Source organism: Eublepharis macularius, chromosome 18 (genome assembly GCF_028583425.1).
Source record: "Eublepharis macularius isolate TG4126 chromosome 18, MPM_Emac_v1.0, whole genome shotgun sequence".
Taxonomy (NCBI): domain Eukaryota; kingdom Metazoa; phylum Chordata; class Lepidosauria; order Squamata; family Eublepharidae; genus Eublepharis; species Eublepharis macularius.
Window position 1 is genome coordinate 14940999 of NC_072807.1, and position 24410 is coordinate 14965408.

The following is a 24410-nucleotide window of genomic DNA, read 5'->3' on the forward strand; positions in this document are numbered from 1 at the left end:
TCAGCCACTTGCCTTCTTTTTCCGATTATTTTGTCTTTTTAGAAAATTGCTGATTTTTATAGAGCCACAGCAAGGGTAAATCCTGGCTCTGGCTTCATTAAAATGTCAATTTCATATCAATTAAGATGACTGTTGAAATCAAATATTTACATGATGGCTATCTAAAAAGAAAACCAAGAAATATATATCTGCATTCTATTTAAGGATGTGTGTCGGCCAGCAAACACAAGCACGGCACTTGGACACGGATTGGGCTGGAGCTTCCCCCTTGCGTTCAACACTGTCTGCATTTAAAACTTGACAGATCCAGTATGGTTGAAGAAAAGGCCAACACCAGGAGATCATATTATGTTCCTATCCAGTGATATTTCTGAGCACAAGGACTCCAATCTGTACATGGAATTCCATGTATACAGTGGCTTCCCCATTAATTTTAATGAAGCAGGGAGCAGAGACATTTGCTTTCATTGCATGCTACCCTCTATGCCACTCAGTCTGATTGCAAAGCGCTGCCCTCTGCCCCCATCCAGACAGCCAAACCAATGCAACAGGGCTCTCATATTGGGTTTTTGCAGATCCAGGGAATTCACGGGTGTGCAGAGAAATCCGATTTCAGGAAAGCCAAAGCTGGAACGAGGGGAGGGGGCTTAAGTCAGCAGGGGAGGTAGGATTCCCCTTTCCCCATGAATCCTTTAGTCAGGGCTTTTTTTTCTGGGAAAAGAGGCGGTGGAACTCAGTGGGTTGCCCTTGGAGAAAATGGTCACATGGCTGGTGGCCCCGCCCCCTGATCTCCAGACAGAGGGGAGTTTAGATTGCCCTCCGCGCTGCTCCAGCAGCTCGGAGGGCAATCTAAACTCCCCTCTGTCTGGCGATCAGGGGGCGGAGCCACCGGCCATGTGACCATTTTCAAGAGCTTCCAGAACTCCGTTCCACCGCATTCCTACTGAAAAAAAGCCCTGCCTTTAGTATATTGTCCTACGCACTGGTGAAAAACCTGCATGTCCTTTGCATACACAAATTGAGAACTTGCACACACCAGGGATTTCCAGATCTGTGAATCAAGTTGGTACAATTTTCTCCTGTCACTCATCTCTGTTTCTCAGTTGTTCAGTTTAAGGTTCGGAGATATGTTCTTTTACATCTGAGCCAGCAGGATGCCAAACGAGCACCACCAAAACCTGTACTAAAATTAGCCTAACGGGCATTTGCTTTTGGGTGGGAATAGAGCGGAAATCATTTCGGTTCAAACAGACAGAATAGTGCCTCCAGGCTATGAAAAACCTGATTTGTTTCAAGAAGGCAAGAGGAATGTTATCCAAGCAATTGCAACGCCCCAGTTATACACAAGGTGGGGTTAGCCTAATGAAAATACATCTCACAGGAACAATCTGTAGTACAGCAACTGCTACTAATCCAGGGAGATCATTTTAAAACATGGCAGGGCATAGGAGCCGATGTGCCTGGTTTGAAGGACCCCCATGCAAGAAAAATATACTTGGATTCAGAAAATAGATGGGCAGGAAGGAAAATCATGCATGGCTTTGCAGAACTGAGTAATGACTTATTTTACTTACTTGGATTTCTTCTCTATCCTGTCCCAAGGTTTTAAAATACGGGTTTCAATATGTTATTATTCTCAATTATTAAGAATATCAGCCAAAATATTATAATACAGATCTAAGAGTAAGCACTAAGCAGTAACTTGTCTGGCCTAATTTTTCTCCTTAAATTGCCCCGTGTCAAAGTGGAAGAGTTTATTTAAAAGTGTTTTACCAGTTAAAAGTTTGCCCTCTTGGGCACAAGGGAAGGGGTTGTTACTGGCCCTTTTCCGGGTTGGGAAAAGAGGTGGTGGAACTCAGTGATGGAACTCAGGACCAGACAATGATGTCACTTTGAGTCAGCTGGAACAAGGGGGGAGTTTTTTAAAGTTTAAATCACCCTTGGCGAAAATGGTCACATGGCTCTTCAGAGGGGAGTTTAGATTGCCCTCTGTACTGCTGCCTGTCTGGAGATCAGGGGGCGGGGCCACCAGCCATGTGACCATTTTCAAGAGGTGCCGGAACTGCGTTCCACTGTGTTCCTGCTGAAAAAAAAAGCCCTGCCGGTCTTTCAAGCTGTAACTTACTGGACCTGGGGCACCTGCCTCTTCTACCCAAGGTCACGAAGATCTTTGGGTGAAGCCTTCCTCCAGATGCTGTTGCCTTCTTAGAGTACTATGCCATTCATAAACATGTGGCAGCACCTTTCTGGGGGCATCAGTCACAAGCATCTGATGGACAACATGGTGATACGGGGCAGCCAGCACAGATTTGTCCCCAACAGGTCCTGCAAGACCAACCTCATCTCCTTCTACGACCAAGTGATAGGCTTACTGGATCACGGGAATGCTGTCAACGTAGTTTATCTGGATTTCAGTAAAGCTGAAGAAACTTAAAAGGTGTACATAACATTAAGGCCAGGAGACAGAAGATGAACTTTGAAACATAGCAGTTTGAAAAGGATGCTGGACTCACATGTGCCCATTTCTTCTGCCAGATCTCAGGACCGTATCTTTGACACTCCTTCTGGATCCAAGGATAACATTTGAGGTGAGCAGTGACATCGCAGTAGGCAGTGCCATTTCCCCCAAAGTCATTATCCACCTTGAAAAGCCATCGTTTCACTTCCGGGTAGTCGATTATCAGCTGACTGAGGACTTCAACCATCTGAGGCAGAAACGCGTAAGGTTCATATTAATACCATCCAACCCGTTTCTTTTTTTCCCCATCAAAAACATGAGTATAAGCATATTTGTACCGAGAAAAATTTAACACATGAGTAAACCAGTATCGTATGAGCCATTTGGTAAACAATTCTCAATCAAAAGGGAAAGGGGAAAGAAGAAAAGGAGAGAAGAGCACAAATCTAAATGATAGAATCCTGGACATCGAACTCTCTTTCCCTAAGTCTATTCCTTCTCAGACAATGACAATATTTAATTTTAATCTTAGAAAGAAAATTACAACAGTATTAGGTTGCTTTACATATTTATCTCACACATAGTATATATGTTTGTTAGTATATATATATATGTTTCCATATATGAAATCGCAAAAATCACAATTTAAAATGTAACCCGTTTCTAAGCCAGCAACCTCATTTTCTTCATGTGTGCCCTGTGCAAAGTGTACAGCAGACCAAGGGGGCAGGGAAGTAGGATCCATCGGCCAGATCTCTATAGAGTGATGATAAAGACAGTATCTGAGCTGTACTATTTGGGTTTTTTTAAAAACTTAGATAGAAAAAAAGCATTTTGTGCACACTCTTGTGGCTTTACTGCTTGCAAGTCTGAATGTTAAAAAAAAAGACTGGTCTAAGAGGTATTTGTTACAACGGCAGTGTTCTGGATCTGAGGACTGTTTTTTTATTATTTGAACCTCAATCACAAATGGAATTATTATTTGTTTGCGCTGTGTCCTGTTATTTGTTGCTTTTGAAAGGCCAATAAATGGGTTTTCTGTTGACGACTCCCCTACAGAAATGAAATGGATCGATAGTATTGTAAAGACTGCACCAACGGAAAGAGTTACGAGCTATCTTTAAGTGAAAATTGAACTGTGCCTTAAATTATTGTCACCTTCCTTTGATTATTTAACGCCTCGCTTCAATATTTCATATGAAGCACAGGGCAGGAAACAAGAAGCAAAATAGGAGGCAAAACCTGGAATGAATTGAAAGAGAACCTAATATGAAAGTTGGTATATAGGCTGTGATCTTGTAAAAATGGATGTGGTCATTTTCAAGCCAATGCCCTGCCTACCATTGTGAGTTATTATTATTATTTTGTTCTGTTATGGCTGGCTTTTTGTCTTTTGCGGGGTCACAGGGAAGGAACCCTCCTCCTAGCTTGGTTGAGGATCTTTGGCCCCATAACATTAAGAGTCCAGATACTTTCATTCTTCCTGATTACACCAAACTCTCCTGATTACACCAAACTGCCCCAATCTCAACAAGATGTCCACTTGCCACTGTCCACTTTTCAGGCATTTGATGGACTCACTCCTACTTGATTTCCTCAGCTGTGGTTTTTGTACGTTCGTTGATCTCTCACCGTGGACCTGCTCCCACTTTCTGTGTCTCATTGATCCTGTATATATTAACCCATGGACTTTATCTTAATAAGATGGGCCATGCCCCTAACTTTCCTAGGTATTTTCAGTATCTACAAGCAGACCAGATGTAAGATAGGCATTAAACAGCCAGTGCAAACAAGGTATTGGTAGATTGTCTTGTTCTGGTTTCTGATTTTTTTGTGTATGTGTTCTATCACACCTGGAATGTGCAGAAGATTCAGTTCCAGGACATTCCAGCTACGGGACATATGGGACATGGGTTGAGTCTCCCATATGACAGGGGCCACTTTCACACTGCTTACTGGCCACGGAACATTGCACCAAGCTCCCAGAACGACAGCATCTTCCTGGTGCAATTTCTTGCGAAATCGCACCAATAAGACGCTGTCGTTCCGGGAGCTCAGCAGTGTGAAAACGGCCAGGGTCTGATCAGGGGCTATGAAATGTGGTGGGAGTGTTTTGGAGCCCAGGATTATTGAACTCACTTGCTGGAGCTGGAAATGGGAGGGCGGGCAGGCAGAAGGTAATACACTGTTGATCAAGCAAAGCCCAAAGGATAAACTTCTAGAATTTTGCAGCAGACCTGGCCAATCCAGAGGCTTCCTACTGCCTGACAACTGCAGAGGCTGATGTTGCACAGTCCTCATTCTTGCGCCCTCCTGGGTAAGGTAGTAGGTTACATCCCAGGCTTGGGCTATAAAAGTCCCAGTTCCAAACCGTGAGTCCTTCGCATTTACTACAGACACAAAAAGTCGGAGAAACCCAGGGCTATGTTTCTGCAACAAGCTACAATATGGGGACAGCAATTCATGGTTCAGTAAGGGCTGAAATAAACTCACATTTGTTCTGTTTCAGTGGAAAGGAACATGTAACACTCAGCACCCCTGAAAGAGAGGGAGTTCCAGTCTCCACGAAATCAGGAGGCCAAGAGAGAAACCCCTCTCAATGCTACTCTATGGAATTAGAGGCACGAGGAAAACCATTAGGGTGAAATGGTTCCTGGCCCAACTGAGTAAATTTCTGCCATGCCAATGCAGCCCCTCATTCTCCATAGTCAACAATGACCCCACCCAACTGGCTCAAGGCAAGCTCTTCACACGACTGCTTTACCATATGGAGCTGCCTCCAAAGAGGTGCATTTTGATGCGCTTCCTCAAAGTAGTTAGTACGTGTGAACTGGTCTGCAAGTCTAGGAAGATCAAGACACACAGAGGTATTGTGCAAACACTTGTTAAAGCGAATCAAGAGATTAACAATCTCCTGGCCAGTTCTAAGCGCCGTTCATTTCAATGGCACTTCCCTCCTAGTAAGGGCAGGGCTGAACGTGTCCAGTGGTGAACCTCAAACCAAATTAGTTTTGCTCGGTGCAAGGGCAAGCAAGACCTGAGTTCAGATCCCCAGTGCAGTATACCAACAAAACGCATTGGTATTGACTTCACAGGTTCCAGGGCTCAGCTCCGGCACTGGAAATAAGCCCTCTGACCATCAAAGACAAATGAGGCAACTGTATGTTTGAATGGTCTCTTTCGTGAGCTTCTCTCCAGCTGGCAAATCTTGAGGTCCCCTTACCTGTTGCCTGTTGTAGATGTCATGCTGTCCAGGAGGCGTTGGCACACAAGCGGCGGCAAACACCCTTTTGCTTCCTGACTTGGAACTGTAGAGATGAGTGATTTCTGGGTCAGGGCCCAAAATGGGCACACCTAATGCGTCGGCCACTTCCAGGTCGTCTTGGTGCAGAAGCCCTCCCACCATGTAGGCCTCTTTGCCTTGGATCAGGTTGCGAATCCGTTTGATGGTCTTGGGGCTGTACTTCAGGAATGTAGCCAGGGACATGGGGCGGCTCTGTAGAGAGAGACATTAGTCTCGTTAAGAGGTGCCCTCTCTGCCTCTCTTTCTCTCCGTTCCATGGAGCTAATTTATAATGTTGCGCGTAATAAATACATTATTAATCGCAGGCTGGGTTATGACCTATCCTGTAGCGTAGCAGTTTAAATTGATAAAAGCTGTTGGGGTGAGGCTCCATAATCGCTCACATCTTTAGTGCATCGGAAATGGGCTCGGTGGGAATAGAACTAATTACTACACATCTGTATTTATTTGATCCACGCGGAATTCTCCTTCTGTCACTCGGAAGAGAGGCTCGCGGCCTTTGGATCACGGTGATTCATCTCAACGTGTCTGGCACGGTTTGACTTGACTGTGTCAGGGAAAAAGAAAATCAATACAAAAAACTGAAGGCGAGAAAACCCTCCTGTCGTGGGGGGCGGGAGGGGTCTGCATTTCACCATATGGGGAACAGCATCATAAATGGGCTCTTTCCAAACAAAATACTTTGATTTACAAAATAGGTTTTAAAAATGGTATGCCATTCCACGGGATATACATTTTCCTTAGACAAGATACTTTATGATGTTGATTATCCAAGCCAAGTACAAGACAATCCCAATGACTCAGATACATCAGGAGTCTACAGTCAAGGCTGCTTCACATATTTCATTGGTAGGTAAACACTTAAAATACTTTAGATACCAATATGATGTGTGAATTTGACAAATATGGACTTGCCAACACTGGTAGCTCCAACCCCCTGTTCATTGTACAGTTGGTAGTAAACCTAGGTTTGCCGCTATACAATGTCTACATTAAAGTGGTTTCCAAAATAGGGCAGAAATCAGATAAGTATGTAGAAATGGATGGAAAGAAAGAACGGCCAGTGAAGACACGGAGGGATCTGGCAGCAAAATTTTTATACATTTCTAGACCATGTAGGAATCTTGCTCAACTAGATCACAGCCCCCAGAAACATCTCCTGTGTAAGGTCCCTTAGCATCTCTGAGAGATGCCAAGAATACAAAATCAAAAAGAGTCCAGTAGCACCTTTAAGACTAACCAATTTTATTGTAGCATAAGCTACACGAAGCATAAGCTCTGACGAAGAGAACTTGATTCTCGAAAGCTTATGCTACAATAAAATTGGTTAGTCTTTTTTTTAAAAATTTTTATTGGATTAGAAATATTTAATGTCCATTACAATCAATTTCTTTTAGATATTCCAATTCTAACCCCCTCCCTTCCCCACCTTTTGATGACTTCCAACAGTTTTCCAACCCCTTGTCTATTTTCCCCTACTCATTCCAAACTTATTTTACCTATTAAACATATACTTTCACTCTCTTCTAAGCTTATCTATTATATCACAGTGCTATCTCTGTTTCCCTTCCCATTTGACTTAACAACTAAATAATACATTTCTGGCATATATTCTTCAATAATCATTTTAGTAGCCTATACTCTATCTTACTCATTCTGGTCTCATCTTTATGGGACAAACAATTTGTCCCTTGTTTATACACATTCGGCATAAGTCAATCAATTTGACCCCTATTCTGTATGCTACTGTATGTTTTCCCCTCCTTTCTTATATTCATTCATTTTAATTATATAGATTCTCCGTTATACCATTATCAGCCATAAAATTGGTTAGTCTTAAAGGTGCTACTGGACTCTTTTTGATTTTGCTACTACAGACTAACACGGCTAACTCCTCTGGATCCAAGAACACAAATGCCATGTTGCCCAACATGTGAACGACAGATGCATTTGAAAAAGATTAACTTCACTGTGTGCCAAAGGCTAAACTTTCTGACGAGGATCCCAAGAGCTACTTGAGGTGTGCTCAAGAATTTTGGCACACCCGCTGGGATTTTTTATACTACCTCCCCCAACTCCATTTCACAATCTACTTTTGAAAGTTCTCTATGTTTCAAATGTGGTTTTCTGCTTGAGATCACAGGCAGCTGTTTGAGACAACTGAGGTCAAAGCTCCCTTGGGCATGCTGATCTCTGAGGTCAAAGTCTGAGTTTGCTCCAATTTTTTGGTCTCTTAATTTGGAAGCCTCTGCCCAGATTCTTGTGCAGGTTTAGCTGCTAACGAAATATTGCAATTGATGTCCTTGGATCCAAAGAAGTTGCCCATTTTTAAAATTTCTTATCTTTATTTACTCCTAAAGAAATGTGCAGTTATAGTTTCAGTGTAATGGTCTATGCCTCTGACAAATAATTGAAATGATGACATTGTGAGGTATTCAAGCTCTGGCCCTCATCCTCCAAAACTCAGAACTGGCTTATTTTTAAGATGGTGAGAAGATCCGCTTGATGCCGGTGGTGTTCCTCACACCCGTGAAGTCAAAATGGACAGAAATCCTTTGAAAGATTGTGGCCATATTGCATTCAGTGCAAATGCCATATTGCACTGAATGATCTGAAAAGCACAGATTTGTTGAACTGAAAGAACGTGGTTTAAAAAAGAGCAAAATTTAAGAGCTAACAAATGGGCATGTTAGAATTAGAGTACATACAGAGTTCTCATATGGTGAGACATCATAGTTTTATACTACAAATAATTACCTAGCAACGATCTTGTGGCAAAAGGCCTTTTATATTTCAAGGTCTGGTCAGGAACAATGAACGTTGCTTACCATTGAGCCAAGAAGGTTCTCCAACTTTCATAAAGGCTCAATGTCAGCTGAGCGCCTGTGAAAACGCCAGGAGCATCTCTACAGTCCTGGCCGTAAATCAGCTTTACTGCATTGCAGCAATATCAAAAGCACTAAAAAAAAAAGAGCTAAGATTACAGTGGGGGTGTTTTTGGAGTATGTTCCAGTGAATTTAAAACTGTCTAGATGGGTTCAAAACAACAAACATACAGAACGCCCCTCAATTAAAGCCATTAAACGATCCGAGCCTTAAAAAATAAAGGGCGAAAAAGAGTCTTAAATTGGATTTTGCCACAATAAAACTAAAGAGGAAGGGAAGAGGGAGGGGACAAATATCTGCACAGCTGCCAGGAAAGAAAGTTTGAGCAGCAGAAGCATTTTGAGTGTTCAGCTCTCCACTGCACGGTAAATCTCTTGAGTTCAGAGTTCTTGACAAGGCCATACCCTGAGCAGGAAGAAGGACTGAGCTCAGCGTCACCTTCCTCCTGCAAAACTAAACCAGGATATTCATTTCCAGCACTCTTAACTAGTCATTTAAACTGTGAAGCTCTTAAAACTTGCAATAATATTTCACTGATGGGTACCAGAGCGTTGCAAGTTATAAAATTTCCAATTTAATTTTACGGCATTCCCCCCCAGCTGTAGTAATTAGAAGACAGAAACTCACAGGGAAGCTGTTTACGGCTTCGGGGGTGAGAATTTTGAACCTGTCCTGCAGGTCAGCGATGTCCTCGGGGTCCCCAGATCTAACAGCTGCCTGCAGACCGAGGAGCTTATGGTAATATTGCAGGAACCCCTCGCTCAGTTGAAGGGGGCAAACGTAGATGACATCCACATTAGGATCTTTAAAAAAGGGGGGATAGGGAGAAAAGATTCACTATTAATTATGGGGAGAAAAATATTGTTCGAGGGGCTTGTTCGTTGTACCTGCCCTGATAGCAGGCAGCAGATACCTATCTCCCACAGATGTTTAACTTTTGATTCCCTTTCCCCTCTGATTCCGTCTCTCTTCCTCTGAAGAATGGCCAGCAGCCTAGAGGACCAGCCAGATTTCAATCCACGAAACAAAAGGTTGGTTAGCACTCGCAAACTGTTGAGGAGAGACTTGGCCAAGTGAGCTGCTTTAACGTTGATGGGAATTGGGGATGGCTATGAAAATATAGGCTTTGATGGATTATAAAGTGCAACTATTGATAATGCTGTAGAAATAGCAATTTCATATACTCCCAAGACTGGTTTGGCCTGCATTTTAAGTAACTCCCAGTCTAGTCATAAGGGACTCCTGATGTCTGTTTTTGACGTTCTCTGTACAGCGATGGCGGGGGGTAGGGTTAGGGTTAGGTTAACCCTAACCCTAACCCTGCAGAGGCTACCAATGTAGCACTTCTATGTGAGAGGTTTCTCCACATTTTCCGTACCCCAGTCCCCTGTGATGGCCATTCCCCCTCTCCATCACTATGAGATTTTTCAAGACTAAAAAATAAAACAGTATTTATTTATTTACTTATTTATAACCCACCTTTCTCCCCAACAGGCACCCAAGTGGCTTACATCATTCTCCCCATCTCCATTTTATTCTCCCCTGAGGTAGGTTAGGCTGAAAGCATGCGACAGGCCCACAATCACCGAAAGAGCTTCCGTGGTGGAGCAGGGAATCGAACCTGGTTCTCTCAGAGCCTAACCTGACATTCTAACCACTAGATGATGCTGATGTATTGATCTGATACATCAATTACTGATTTTTTAAGATAAAAACCCTCAAACCCCCCCCCCAATGCCACAGCCAGAGAGGGAATGGGTGCTGCAGTAGCCGTGAATGGATGTAGGTTTTATGTTTCTTGCTCTGAAGGAGTGAAAACTATCTCCCTTCTGGGCACAGCCCCAAACCTAATCACCATAAGAACACAGAGCCAAGCTACAAGTGACGCCTGACACAGGTTGGACACTTGTCAGCTTCCCTCAAGTTTTGATGGGAAATGTAGGCATCCTGGTCTTGCAGCTGTAATGGAGACCTAAGCTGTAAAACCAGGATGCTGACATTTCCCATCAAAACTTGAGGGGAGCTGACAAGTGTCCAACCTGTGTCAGGCGTCACTTGTAGCTTGGCTCATAACCACCCCCATGCTGGGTCAGACCCGTGGTCCATCCAGTCCACCCTCCTGTTTCACACAGTGGCCAGCCATTAACCCTGGAGGGCCAACAAATGGTGGAGAGGCCTAACCACCTTTTAAAGCCGTCCATCGCTCATGATCACCACTACATTCACCAGCAGTTTAAATACTTGTTGAGTTAAAAAAAAGCATTTTATTTTGTCCTTCCTGGACTGCTCATTCACTTCATCGGGTGCCCCCCAATTTCTAGTATTTGGGGAGAAGGAGAAAAAGTTCTCTCTGATCGTCGATGAATAATTTTATAAACCTCGCTCCCCTTAGTTGTTCTCTCTTTTCTAAACTGAAAAGTCCCAGACTCTTCAGCCTTTCCTCATAGGAAGAGCACTCCGACCACATGCTGTTCCTAGTTGCCCTCTGTTGCACTTTTTCCAGCTTTGCAATATCTTTTAGGAGATGTGGCAACCATAGTGTTGCCAGCTCCAAGTTGGGAAATTCCTGGAGATCTGGGGGGTGAAACCTGGAGAAAGTGGGGTTTGGGGAAGGAAAGGACCTTGGCATGGCATAATTCCATAGAGTCCACCCCCCAAAAGTAGACATTTTCTCCAGGTGAACTGATCTCTATGGCCTGGAGACCAGCTGTAATTCCGGGAGATCTCCAGCCACTACCTGGAGGCTGGTAACCCTAGGCAACCAGAAATGTACACAGTATTTCAAATGAGGCCACATGGCAGAGCTCTACAAAGACATTATAACACTGGCCATTTTATTCTCAGTCCCTTTCCTAATAATGCCCAGCATGGAGTTCACATTGCTGCAGCTACACTCTGAGTGGACATTTTCATTTTCACTATAACCCCAAGATCTCTCAGAGCCAAGCTACAAGTGACGAATTACACTTGCCTGGCAAGTGAACAGACTCATGGGTATTCCTCCCTGTTCACTTGCCATTCACTTGCTCTCCACTTGATCAAGTGGAGCACAAGGGAATGGCAAGTGAACAAGGAGGAATACCCGTGAGTCTGTTCACTTGCCAGGCAAGTGTCATTCGTCATGTGTAGCTTGGCTCTCATTTCAGACAACACACCTGGGATTGAGCTCTAGTTCTTGCCCAGCCTATCCTACCTTTATCCTTCAAGCCCAGCCTCACTGCATTTTGTTTGCTGTTCGACTCAAATTTTATCATATTTTAATCCATTTTCTGACTGACTGAATAGCTCTGTTTTACTAGGAATCTTTGCTGTTAGATTCAAATGTTGTTACCATTCAAATGTTATCATATGTTGTAACTGGCTTACTGAATAGTTCTATTGTACTTGTGTAACCCACCTTGAGTCCCAGCTAGAAAGGAACATCAACCAACCAACCAACCAACCAACCAACCAACCAACCAACCAATCACCCACAAAGTGTACCATTATTTATATTCTGAGCCCTCTGGGAACTGAAATGCATTAGAAAAAAAATGCTGTACACTGCTCTAAATCTATGAGATAGAAAGGGATATACAAGCCAATTTAAAAGGGCAATTTTTGGAGGCCTAAAAGACCAAGGGGTCCATTCTTCCCCCTCTTCTTTTCACTGCTCACTTGGGAAAGGGGTCTTTGTATACTTTGGCTAGTCTCTAGCTGGACTCCATCATTCATAGGGTCAGAGATTTCAGACATAACAGCTACTATGGTTGTTGTGGGTTTTCCGGGCTGTATTGCCGTGGTCTTGGCATTGTAGTTCCTGACGTTTCGCCAGCAGCTGTGGCTGGCATCTTCAGAGGTGTAGCACCAAAAGACAGAGATCTCTCAGTGTCTCTCTCTGTCTTTTGGTGCTACACCTCTGAAGATGCCAGCCACAGCTGCTGGCGAAACGTCAGGAACTACAATGCCAAGACCACGGCAATACAGCCCGGAAAACCCACAACAACCATCGTTCTCCGGCCGTGAAAGCCTTCGACAATACATATAACAGCTACTGCTTGACTTCTCAACAGAGGGTCTTTTAATGTTTGAACCCCATTCATCCCAAGAGGTATTAAGAAGGTAGACTAAAGTGGAGAACGACAGACATCAGTCGAGGAAGGAATGTACTGGTCCTTGCCATATGAGGGTTTGGGAGAACTGCCTGTTCGGCTTTTCCGCTAACTATGCACAACCCCTTCCACTGGCCTACAATTCCCCCCTCTGATGCACTGTTCAAGGCAGTGTGAATGGAGCTATGAGCGTGTCAGACGAGGAGGACTGGAAATGTGAAGAAACAGGCCTACAACTGGATTCAAAGTTAATCCCGCTTGACATGAGTTGAAATGTATCATGGGTATGTTTGCTAATTTTGAATGATCTTATCTTCAGAGTTATGTCCCGGCTTATACTCTGGTGCAAGGCTTGAAGACATTATGGTGGTAGGATGGAAGACCCAAGTCCGAAGGCTATTAAGCTGGTCTGAACTCAGTTTCAGTTCTCAGAAGAAGCTGGTGCAATGATCTTTGGGCATGGTGCAAGCTGCAATGGTACCATCCTATTACACATTGCCAAGCTCTGGCTAGTCAACCAGATCACTCCATATTGCTGGGGGAATACAGGATAAAAATGGCCAGTTTAGTTTTGCCTTTGTCCTGAGCCGGAAGTCCAGCCTGGACCCCTACCCTTGGCCGTCTGGATTTCCAACTCGGACTTGAAACCTGGAAGCTTTGAAGGAGAAAGCTAAGTTACACTGGCATAAGGCCGTGTCAGGTATGTTTAGGTATTAGGTTATTTAGCTTTGTTATTTTGCCTTTCCTTTCTGCATACTCTCTAAAATTAATATTTTATTTACCTTCTCATTGGTTTGTGGCTTAGGGTTGCCAGCTCCAAGTTGGGAAATTCCTGGAGATCTGGGGGGTGAAACCTGGAGAAACCTGGAGAAAGTGGGGTTTAGGGAAGGAAAGGATCTTGGCATGGCGTAATTCCATAGAGTCCACTCCCAAAAGTAGCCATTTTCTCCAGGTGAATTGATCTCTGTGGCCTGGAGTCTAGTAGTAATTCCAGGAGATCTCCAGCCACTACCTGGAGGCTGGCAACCCTACTGTGGCTTCAGTCTGAAAACAGTGCCTAGGCCAATTTGACCTGCTACCTTTGGTAGTTTTTTGGCTCAGCTCAGCACAGCTGACTTCAAGATATGGTCTGATGAGGCCTGGAGCTTCCTCCCTCCGCTTCTGGCTAAGACTTAGCAGGGGAACTGGTGACAGCTACCGAATTTGGGGGTAGATAATCCGTTGCTAAAGCTCCCCTTTGAATTCTGGGGAAAGGAGACCAAGGTTCAAATCCTCTCTCTGCCATGGATGCTCGGTGGATGAATTTAGTCCTATCATTCTCTCGTGCTCTAACCTACCTCACAAGTTTGTTGTGAAGCTCCAAAGAGGTGAGGAAGACCTGTGCAGGCCACCCTGATCTCCTTGAGGGAAGGGCACGATAAAAATGTGAATGGTGTTGCCCCACAGTGAGGAGGGCAGATGACCAAGAGACAGTGTGGCTCTGGGCCAAAAGAAAATGCCCCCCTCCCCATACCCTCTGGAAGGAATGGCATGGCCTTAAGCTACGGAGAGGGCAACCTGAGAGCGGGTCAGGCTTTAGCTTATCCAAGGGACTCAAGGTGGGTTACGAGTATCCAGTAAGCTGGTTACTGAGATTTTAATCCACTTTCTGATTGCCTGAATAGCTCTGTTTTAGTAGGAATCTTTGCTGTTAGATTCAAATGTTAGCATTCAAATTTTTTCTAATTTTTTGGCTATTTCCAAGTAAATCATTCACAACATCACACAGGGTTGTTGTAAGGAAAAAATGGAGGAGACGTGAATGTAAGCTGCTTTGTATCCCCATTACGGAGAAAGGGGGGGTATAAATGAAGTAAATAAATATTTCTAATACAAGCGCGACTACTAGGCTTCAAAGTGAAAGGCAATGGTTACGTGATCTCTCCACCTTTCTAACTTATCTAGAAGAAACAAGTCTTTCCTAAAATAGACCCTACAACATAAAAGAACTGCACTGAAGACAAAACAATGCCAGTTCCTTCGTAATATAGAAAGGCGATTAAGTGATTATTCTAGGCTCCTGTAAATTTCTAGATCTAATACATTCTTTTTTGTGCAAACTCCCCAAATGGCATTTATGAAATAATAATGATACTCAAATATAAATGAATCATGTACAAGTATGACATTCTGGGAAGCCAGCAAAGTTGGTCATTGACAAATGAACGCTCTTCACTGTTTTGCTTAAGGAAGGACCAGGATTTTTTTCCCTGGGAGAAGAGGTGGTGGAACTCAGTGGGTTGCCCTTGGCGAAAATGGTGACATGGCTGGTGGCCCCGTCCCCTGATCTCCAGACAGAGGGGAGTTGAGATTGCCCTCCGTGCTGCTTGGCGATGCGGAGGGCAATCTAAACTCCCCTCTGTCTGGAGATCAGGGGGCGGGGCCACCAGCCATGTGACCACTTTCAAGGGGTTCCGGAACTCTGTTCCACTGTGTTCCTGCTGAAAAAATGCCCTGGGAAGGACCATCACAAAGAGGGAGAAACTTTTCAGGTTCTGTTGCATCCAAGTGTCTACGGTCCGAGATCTTTCCACACTTGGACGTTTCAACACTGCTTTTGAAATGTTGGACGTTGGTTTGTCAATCTTCTTTCATTGCAATACCTGGAAAGTCAATTTGCCCCCAAAATCAAGACTTCTCCCATCAGCCTGAAATAAATGTATCCAAATAGCCGTGCAAGGCCGAATTTAAAACAAACACCCCTTGCCCAAGTCCGCTGTAAAATAGTTGAGTTATAGAAGCTTACAAACTTGTCTTGATCTTGAAAATGTACACGACTGCAGCTAGGTTTTAGGCAACCATAGCACACCATACATTCCCCCCTCCCTACACATTATTTTGAAAATTCCCAATGAACTGAACTGAAAATCCACAGGTATGCCCTAACCAGGATAAAAATCAATTATGCATTAGTATGAGTTTCAAAACGGCAGTTCAAGTAGAAGCAGGCATCTGTGCATACACAGGCATGGCAAGTACCACAGCACCAGAGTCTGGGCATCATTTGGGGTTTCTACAAGTGTCAATGGTCAGGAGGAGGAGAAGGAAACAGGAAGGGACAGCAAGAAAGGAGGATGGAAAGGGGGGTTGAAAATGGGCTCTCCCCTCCCTATATTTCTATGACAGTCCAATGCATCTCCTAACAGCCTCAGCAAAAATGAGCAGGGCATTATGAACTGCTCTCTGCAGAAAGCCACCTGAAGAAACCTTGCATCCTGCCTGCCTCCTCGTCCTTTCCCTGCTGTGTTCCCCACTCCCATCTGCGCGACAGTAGAGGGAAACTTTCCTGTTTGGCTATCATGCTAGGTATCTTGCTGCCTGCCTGCTACTGTTCAAATGTTAAAAAAGGGCAATTTCAGGGAGCAACAGGCAGCGTTGACAGTCTCTGTGACGTTCTGAACAAGTTCAGGAAGCTTCAAGAAACCCTTAACTATTTTGTTAAGTGCTATACGGCTATTTGGACTCAACAGAACTGATTTTTTTTTAATATAAAAAGGAAAAAATTAAAAATTAGAGTCCATGCTTCCCAACCTTCAGCTTTTTGGTTAACCTTTTCCTGATTTCGTTTCTTTTTTTGCAGTTCCATCTACTTAAAAATAATCAGGGAAGGGGTCACAGTGCAGGACATTGTAAAACTACAACCAGAAAACAGGAAGACTGTACCAAATAAGTCTCCAACCTAACATCTTTTCCTACCAGGGACATCGATCGCTTTGCCAGGCCACACTGGATGGCTAGCATCGCCACCAATGAGTTATGGAAAAAAGACAGGAAGCCCACATGGAAAACACCAGACCGCAAATAGGCACAAATGGGCTTTCTGTAATAACCACATGAATGAACGATGCAATTCCTAACAAAACGGGTACAGCTGCAATCCCACTTTCCTGGGAGGAAGCCCCATTATGGGTTTACTTCTCAGTAGACCAGCTTAGGATTGCTCCCTAAATCAAGAAAGCATGATTTGAAACGACTTTGGCAACTTGTGAAATGACTGCTAGACACACAGAGACAACTGCCAAACAACAGTATCACCAACAGCATAATTTTAAAAAAAATTACCACTGAAGCCTAGTAAGAAATCCTGCCTAGCTCCCTTCCTAATACAATTTTGGCTCCATGTTCACAAACCCTTCCACAGGACGTTGGTTAACGAGGGAAGCGTTTCTCTTCTGCCACAGAAAGTCATGTTGTGTGTTCAGAATTTAATTAACAGACATGGGCACAGAGAAACTTTCTGCTGCAGCATGTGGGGATTTTAAATCACTGAGAGGAACAGGCCAATTGTTTAACGGAGCAGAAAGAGGGTGAGCAATGGGCTCTGGGAAGGAATTCCTGAAGATGGCATAAACCAAGCCTCCAAGCCGAAACTCCTGTTCAGACAGAGGCAGCTAACCCTTTGCAGATTCTGCTTTCATCCTAGGAAGATTAAACACTCACTTTAAAATAAAGAGCTGAGACTGGCAGGGTGCAGTTTTCAGCGGTTTTCCAAAAGTGTAGACAATAACCAGGATGCATGGCTCCACATGCCTAATGGGGGCTTTGGACTTTGTTTCTTGAACAACAGCCCTCCCACCATGGCTGCTTCTGCACAGATGCTTTGCTTCCAAATGAAAAAGCCTTTTGCCCCAGCATCCACACAACATTGTCTTCTAATTGCTTTCCAGGAGTCCCCTTTCTTTGTTCCAATCTCTTCCAGACATGTTTTGCTGCCCGCGTTTTTGATAGCACACTCCAATCACACTCCAAACATGCTGTCAGGGATTGGAAGGTATGCATTTTGGAAGATCCCAGCCACATTAGTGCTGTTTTCCTTCCATCAACAGCCATATTCCTACTGAGGATTAGTGAGGGATTTAAAAAACAGCCAATAATTGCTACAGTGCTCTCCACAATAACTTTATAACTATCTATTGCCATGATCTAGTAGTTCTTCTGAATTCTCAGCTTTAATTTTTTTAAAAAAGTAAATCTCTAGCCCTTTTCATTGTGGATATATAACACGAAAAGTGCTGGCAGTTTTTGTCCAGATTGCCTGAAAAGAAATGGGGAGCAGAATCTGCAAGAAAGGCAGGAACAGGTTGCTCAACCTATTGCACGGATGCTTTATTGTTACAGCAAATGGTTCTGGCATTTGCAGCAGCAATGGCAGCAACACAGAAAATTACTACTGTGTGAGCGCAACTGAGGAACAGCTCAGGAGATCGTGTGTTTAAAAAGAAATCCAACCAAGCATTTGGAAGTCCTTGTGTGTGCTCATTGTGGCTGTTTGGATCCTAGTCTATATCTTTGAATAGGTTATTATTTATGGATAGAATGGGAAAATCCTAGCAAGAATCCACTATGGTCTTCAGTCCCATCCCAAGATGCTGGTTGACTTTTATTGTCTTGCAACAGCAAGTCCTGCTCCCAATGCCTTATCAAGAACTGCTTTTGAAAATACTCTGCATTTCAAGTGTGGAGGGGGTATGAGTTAATCTGGAACAGCATCTCTAGCCCTTTTCATTGTGGATATATGAGAGGAAAAGAGCTAGCTGTTTTTGTCCTGATTGCCTGGAAAGAAAGCAGGGATCCAGCGACACCTTAATGGCTAACAAAAATCTATTCCAGCATGAGCTTTTGTGAGTTCAAAACTTACTTCATCAGATGCACTGGAGTGTTTATTGGTAAGGCTGTTTAAGACAATAAGGAAAAGATTCATTGCAGGGTCTCCCCCAGGCTGAGAGGGAACATTTATTTAGGGGTCATCAATTGCTACTTGTATTTGCTCAGAATACTGTTGAAATGGGCCTTTTCCCCTCTGAGAGTCAAGGAAACAAGAGTGATATTTGACAGGTGAATGCTTATACTGGAAAACAATGTCATTAGGTCTTCAAGGTGCCCCTGGACTCCTGTTTTATTTTGTCCATACCTTGTATTTCACAGAGCCTTCCAACCTGTGAACCCTGAAGAATAGCAAAATCAGGAGTTGCTTCTCGAACGTGTTGGGTATACCCTGAAAGAAATCACCGGAATATGTCACAACATGTCCAATCCCCACAAAAAATCTAGGAATACAAACTTGGATTACTGTGACTTGGGAAAGGAAGGAATTTGTTCTCAGCTTCTTGGAGCAGATCCAGTCTGTGCTTCAGAAATGTTAATCCTTATGTAATGTAAGCATTTAGCATCACTCTTATACAGTCAGCAGGATCCAAAGGTAAAGCATTTCTTGGATGATAGTATTTCAGGGGCAGCATGTGCTTGTGTATGTGGGGAGGCAGCAAGGCTCATTTTGAGGGGGAACGCACAGGAACGCAGTTCTGGCAGTTCCCCAAAGAGGTCACATATCAGGTGTCACCCGCCCACTTGACTCTCGGCCATTTGGGCCCGTTTCGGCCTGGATTGGGGCCGAAACATCCTGGATCAGGCCTCTGACAGGTGGTGGATCACTCTCCCGCTCAGCAGAGGCCTGATCCTGACCATTTTGGGCCCTTTTCCGGCCATTTTCAGCCCCTTTTTGCCATTTTGGGCCCAATTTCAGCCTTGAATGGCCAGGATTGGGTCCAAAACAGCCAGGATAAGTGATGTCAGGGGGTATGGCATACGCAAATCAGTTATACTAATGACACACTTCTGGTGCTGTCAAGGGGTGTGGCATATGCTCATGAGTTATGCTAATGCGTTCCTCCAGCTCTTTTTCTACGAAATGACCCCTGGGAGGCAGCATGGTGCTGTAGGTTTGAATGCTCCCTTAAATGACCACACAGAGAAAGCTAGCGTATTAGGAACCATCCCCCCCGCAACGTGAAATGTTTTAAAATGTCCAGGTAGTCTTTTTATTCAAGAGACGCTCTAAAACATGAAACTCCCCTCCTGCTACCATTAACCACCTACATGTTATATTTTCCCAAGGGTCTGCATGTTTCAAATTCATTTCATAGGGGCATGCAGGCCTGATTCATTGGGATGCAGCCTGCAAGGAGAAGAGACTTCATACTGCTAGGCTCTTGCTTTTTTCCTAACCTGAAATGACCCCAGGGGGTGTTATTTGCTCCGGTGGCTGCTCCGTGTGCACTTGGGGGATACGGAAAGATTTCCCCAGTGGGGCAAACAGTGCTCCTCTGGAGCCACTCTGGGTCAGAAAGATGGCACAAGATGAAAGCAAAAGCTCCCTTTCCTGGCAAGATGTGGTTCCGATCTGACTCGGTCATGCATGGGTTTGGTAACTGCAGCATCACATCACAGCCTAGGTGCCTGGGGGAAAGGTAACACGCTCACAGTCTCATTCAGTTCAAAAGTCACGCACTTTGCCATCTATCATGGAGACAATCAGGGCTTTTTTTCAGCAGGAACGCGGTGGAACGGAGTTCCGGAACCACTTGAAAATGGTCACGTGGCTGGTGGCCCCGCCCCCTGATGTCCAGACAGAGGGGAGTTTAGATTGCCCTCCGCGCCACTGGAGTGGTGCGGAGGGCAATCTCAACTCCCCTCTGTCTGGAGATCAGGGGGCGGGGCCACCAGCCATGTGACCATTTTCTCCAAGGGCAACCCACTGAGTTCCGCCACCTCTTTTCCCAGAAAAAAAGCCCTGGAGACAATTATGGAACTGAAAACACCCTTTTTATGAATGCTTTTTAAAAACTGATGTGCAAATCACAAGCTCAGTCACACCACTGTATCCCCCACCTTTATACATCCTGGCCTGCTCTCTTCCCTCCATGTTGGGGTAAATAAAAACAAAGAACTTTAAATCCAACATATCTCGTTCTATTCTGACCCCACTGACTAAATTTCTAAGGTTCTTCCATAACATACTGAAAGCTAAAATTTGGTAGGGAAGTTATCCAGCGCATCTGCATTACTATAAAACCCCAGAAAACAGCACAGCATTTTGACTTGATTGCTCCCTATTTAGGATTAACTCAAATTAATCCCCACGATAAATACAAAAGGAAGGAAAACAGAACCATGTTCCCAAAACCACACACACGAAGTTTTGGATCCAACTGCAAGCCCCCCAACCCGCCATGCAAACTATAGCAAAATACATTCCCACTAAATAGGATGAGCAGAAATCTAAAGTCTTTTTGAAAACAGGCAGAAACTTGATCAGTAAGCTTTTGTGTTTTCGCACCATAGTTCCTAAAAACAGCCACTTCTCCCAGAAGCAGGTGAAATGAGGCACCTCCAGGTTCGAACGTAGCATTCCTCATTTTTTAACTGTCTCGTTTCTTGTCCCTTCTGTAAGAAGATGTCGGGTAAGGAATATGCTTTTACACAAAGAAAGACAGGGAACAGCACTAGATATTTTATATTAGTGAATGAGCAAGACCATGCACAAATATGATTGCTTCTTAAAGAGGACTACATATCCACACCAAATTCTGCATTCCATAAGGAATATGAATGTGTTTCTTAAAAGGAAAATAAATTACGTAAGCAGGAAAACATGAACCTCATCTCAACTGGGAAACGTACAACTAAAAGAATGTTTCTTTATAAACACATTGATTTGAAATTTCTCACACAACAGTCTCCTCTTCAATTAACAGCATATTTAATTTACAACTGCAGTGACACTGCAACCCGTCCACGAAGGATTTCTGCTGAGCAGTCTCCATTTACTAATATAATGAATAGGGTTCCCCAGTGAGTGCTGCTTGGGGGATATTTTAGAAGACGGGATGTACATAAATGGGATCCAGAAGCTGTAAAGATAAACAGTCAGGGCTTTTTTTCAGCTGGAACGCAGTGGAACGGCGTTCCGGAACCTCTTGAAAATGGACACATGGTTGGTGGCCCCGCCCCCTGATCTCCAGACAGAGGGGAGTAAACTCCCCTCTGTCTGGAGATCAGGGGGGCGGGGCCACCAGCCATGTGACCATTTTCACCGAGGGTGATATAAACTTTTAAAAACTCCCCCCTTGTTCCAGCTGACCCAAAGTGACATCATTGGCCCTGGAAGCATGCGTGCACTTTGCGCGTGCACATATGGTACCAGGGGCACCACCTCCCGCCAAGAGTTGCCCCCTGTGCTGGCAACCCACTGAGCTCCACCACTTCTTTTCCCAGAAAAAAAGCCCTGTAAACAATTATTTCAAACCGATTACTGGGGCCACTCCAGAAAGGGACATTGCCGTCTGTAAGGATTTTAAAGTTTAGCTGATTCCAAGTGCACCTACCTAAAAATTATTCTGATGTTTAAAAAAAAAAATTAAAAGCCCACAAGATCAATCGGTAGCAGGAACAGTTGTCATGGAATCGATAGCAAGTGCCACTTAATAACAGCAGGTTTGATGTGTGTTCTTAAATGGCTTGTTAACAAGATTAAAGTGATGCATTTTCTATATAATTGCATATGACTAACGCCTCCAGAATCTTGGAAAACGGAGCTGACAATCCAATAAAAATGCTGCTGCCTAGAAATCTTGCACAGGCGGGGACCGTGGCTCAGTGGTAGAGAATCTGTTTAGCATGCAGGAGTTCCCTGGTTCAGTCTCTGCCACCTCCAGGTAAAGAATCTGGCAACAGAGGATCTTACCCCCATGTTTTTCAACCTCTATGTAAAGCTTTAGGATAACTCCTTTGTAGCTATGGAATTAGATACCATCAATATGCAGTTAATATTCAGTTCTATATCTCATTATCCAAATCCCCGGTTGATGCCGTAAAGTTACCAAGTCTGTGCTTGACAGTGGTCATCAATTAGCTGAAAGCAAAGAAATTGAAATCGAATCCAAAGAAGATCAAAGTGATACTGGTTGATACAACAAAGATGTTGAAGGACATTGTGCTTCCCCCACTGTGATGGGGTTCAGCTGACCCTCGAGCCAAGCTACAAGTGATGCCTGACACAGTTTGGACATTGGTCAGCTTCCCTCAAGTTTTGATGGGAAATGTAGGCGTCCTGGTCTTGCAGCTTGGCTCTCCATTTAATTGAAGTTTACAGAGCAGCAGTTGGGAGGGGACTGCAGGCGTCGGGCTCTCGCTGGGCAACCCCCTTCCCCTCCGCTGGGTGTGCATGTGTGGGTTTCTGCAAAATTCAATTAAATGGAGAGCCAAGCTGTAAGACCAGGACGCCTACATTTCCCATCAAAACTTGAGGGAAGCTGACAAGTGTCCAACCTGTGTCAGGCGTCACTTGTAGCTTGGCTCTCAGTTAAGAGCCTAGAGGGTGTATGAGACCCAGCACTGATCCAAGAGAAGCAAGTCAATGCAGCTGCAAATAAGGCCTGGGAGATGGCCCTCTACCTTGACATGGCCAACTGAATTCATGGGACAGTAACATCGAGACTAGGCTACTGTAACGCACTCTACATAGGCCTTCCCTCAAAGTCGACTTGGACACTCCAGGAACTAGATGGAGCACGCGTATCATTGCAGTAATTCCACTGGCTTCCCGTCAGTTACTAGGCTCAATTCAAGGTTCTGGATATCATATGCAAAGCCCTTTATGGCCTCGGCCCCTCATATCTGTGTGACCGCCTCTCCCCCTGTGTTCTGCCATGGCAGCTTCGCTCATCTGAATAGGGCCTTCTGAAGATACCGTCCTGCAGCTGGGCAAAATCAACAGCTGACAATACACATGCTTTCTCTGTGGTGGCCGCCGTCTTACGGAATGGCCTGCCTGAGGAGGTCATGAAAGTTCCCAGTCTCCTGATTTTCTGCAAACTATGCAAAATTGAATTATTCAGGAGGGCTGTCAGGCTACGGATGACAGGATACAGCAGACAGATCTCTGGACCACTGCATCAAGACACAGGTCCCTGGTTAAATGCTTTTTTATTCAGAAAGATCATTTCCATACACAGGTCCATAGTTTGCTTAGAAACAAGAAAGCTTCCAAGCAGCACAGCTTCCTTGAAAGGAGTAGGGACTTGAGGAAAGTACAGGGCTAAATACTCAAACATTCCCCTCCTCCCTAACCCACAAGTTTGAGCAGGAAGAAGTCTGGGAATCTCTGCTGGGGTTTATACACCAGCTAGACAAGATAGAAAGAGGCATAACAGAAACGGTAACATTTCAGACACTACAAGGTCATTTCGGTGAGCTTCAAAGAAATACACAGATTACACAGCTGTGTTCTCAGGCAGGGAGGAAGAGAAACGAAAGTGATGCGTATAGCATTTGCAATATAAAATCAGACTATAGTATTGACAATTAGTACCCCCTAGAACAATGACATGGATGGAGGGGTACAGACATACATGACAGATGCTTTGGTAGGGACAGGGACTATATGCTACTCTACTGGGTACTGTCTGCTGATGCAGATGAGCACCACTAAGGAGTTTCCACATTGTTTAACATGCCATGTAAATTAGTGCTGTGCTGTTTCAGAAGTTTTCATCTCTATGCTCGACTTTATGCTTGTTTTCAAATTTCCTGCTACCCTATTGTACTTGTTTCTCTGAACATCCTAAATGTCGTTCAATATGGTACTTGCTCAGTGAATGTTCTAGCTGTTGATTATATTGTATCTCGCACTATGTAATCTGCCTTGGATCTCAGTGAGAAAGGCAGACCAAAAATGAAAATAATGATAATGATGGTGATGATGATAATAATAATAGATGTGAAAGACTGCTGCCGCTAGTCTGAGTAGACAATATGACTTTGATAGACCAAGGATATGATAAGGCAGCTTCAT

General features: G+C 44.2%; 1 protein-coding gene across 1 annotated transcript in view; it reads right to left on the minus strand.

Moving 5' to 3' along the window:
• The window catches only part of IQCH (IQ motif containing H), a 100542-nt gene that overhangs the window by 46759 nt on the left and 29373 nt on the right, over positions 1 to 24410 (minus strand). The window contains exons 11-14 of the mRNA XM_055002774.1: positions 18690 to 18773; positions 9276 to 9451; positions 5682 to 5954; positions 2514 to 2705 (exon numbers count right to left, since the gene is read on the minus strand). Of these exons, the coding sequence (XP_054858749.1) occupies positions 2514 to 2705; positions 5682 to 5954; positions 9276 to 9451; positions 18690 to 18773 (725 nt within the window). The remainder of the gene's footprint in view (positions 1 to 2513; positions 2706 to 5681; positions 5955 to 9275; positions 9452 to 18689; positions 18774 to 24410) is intronic.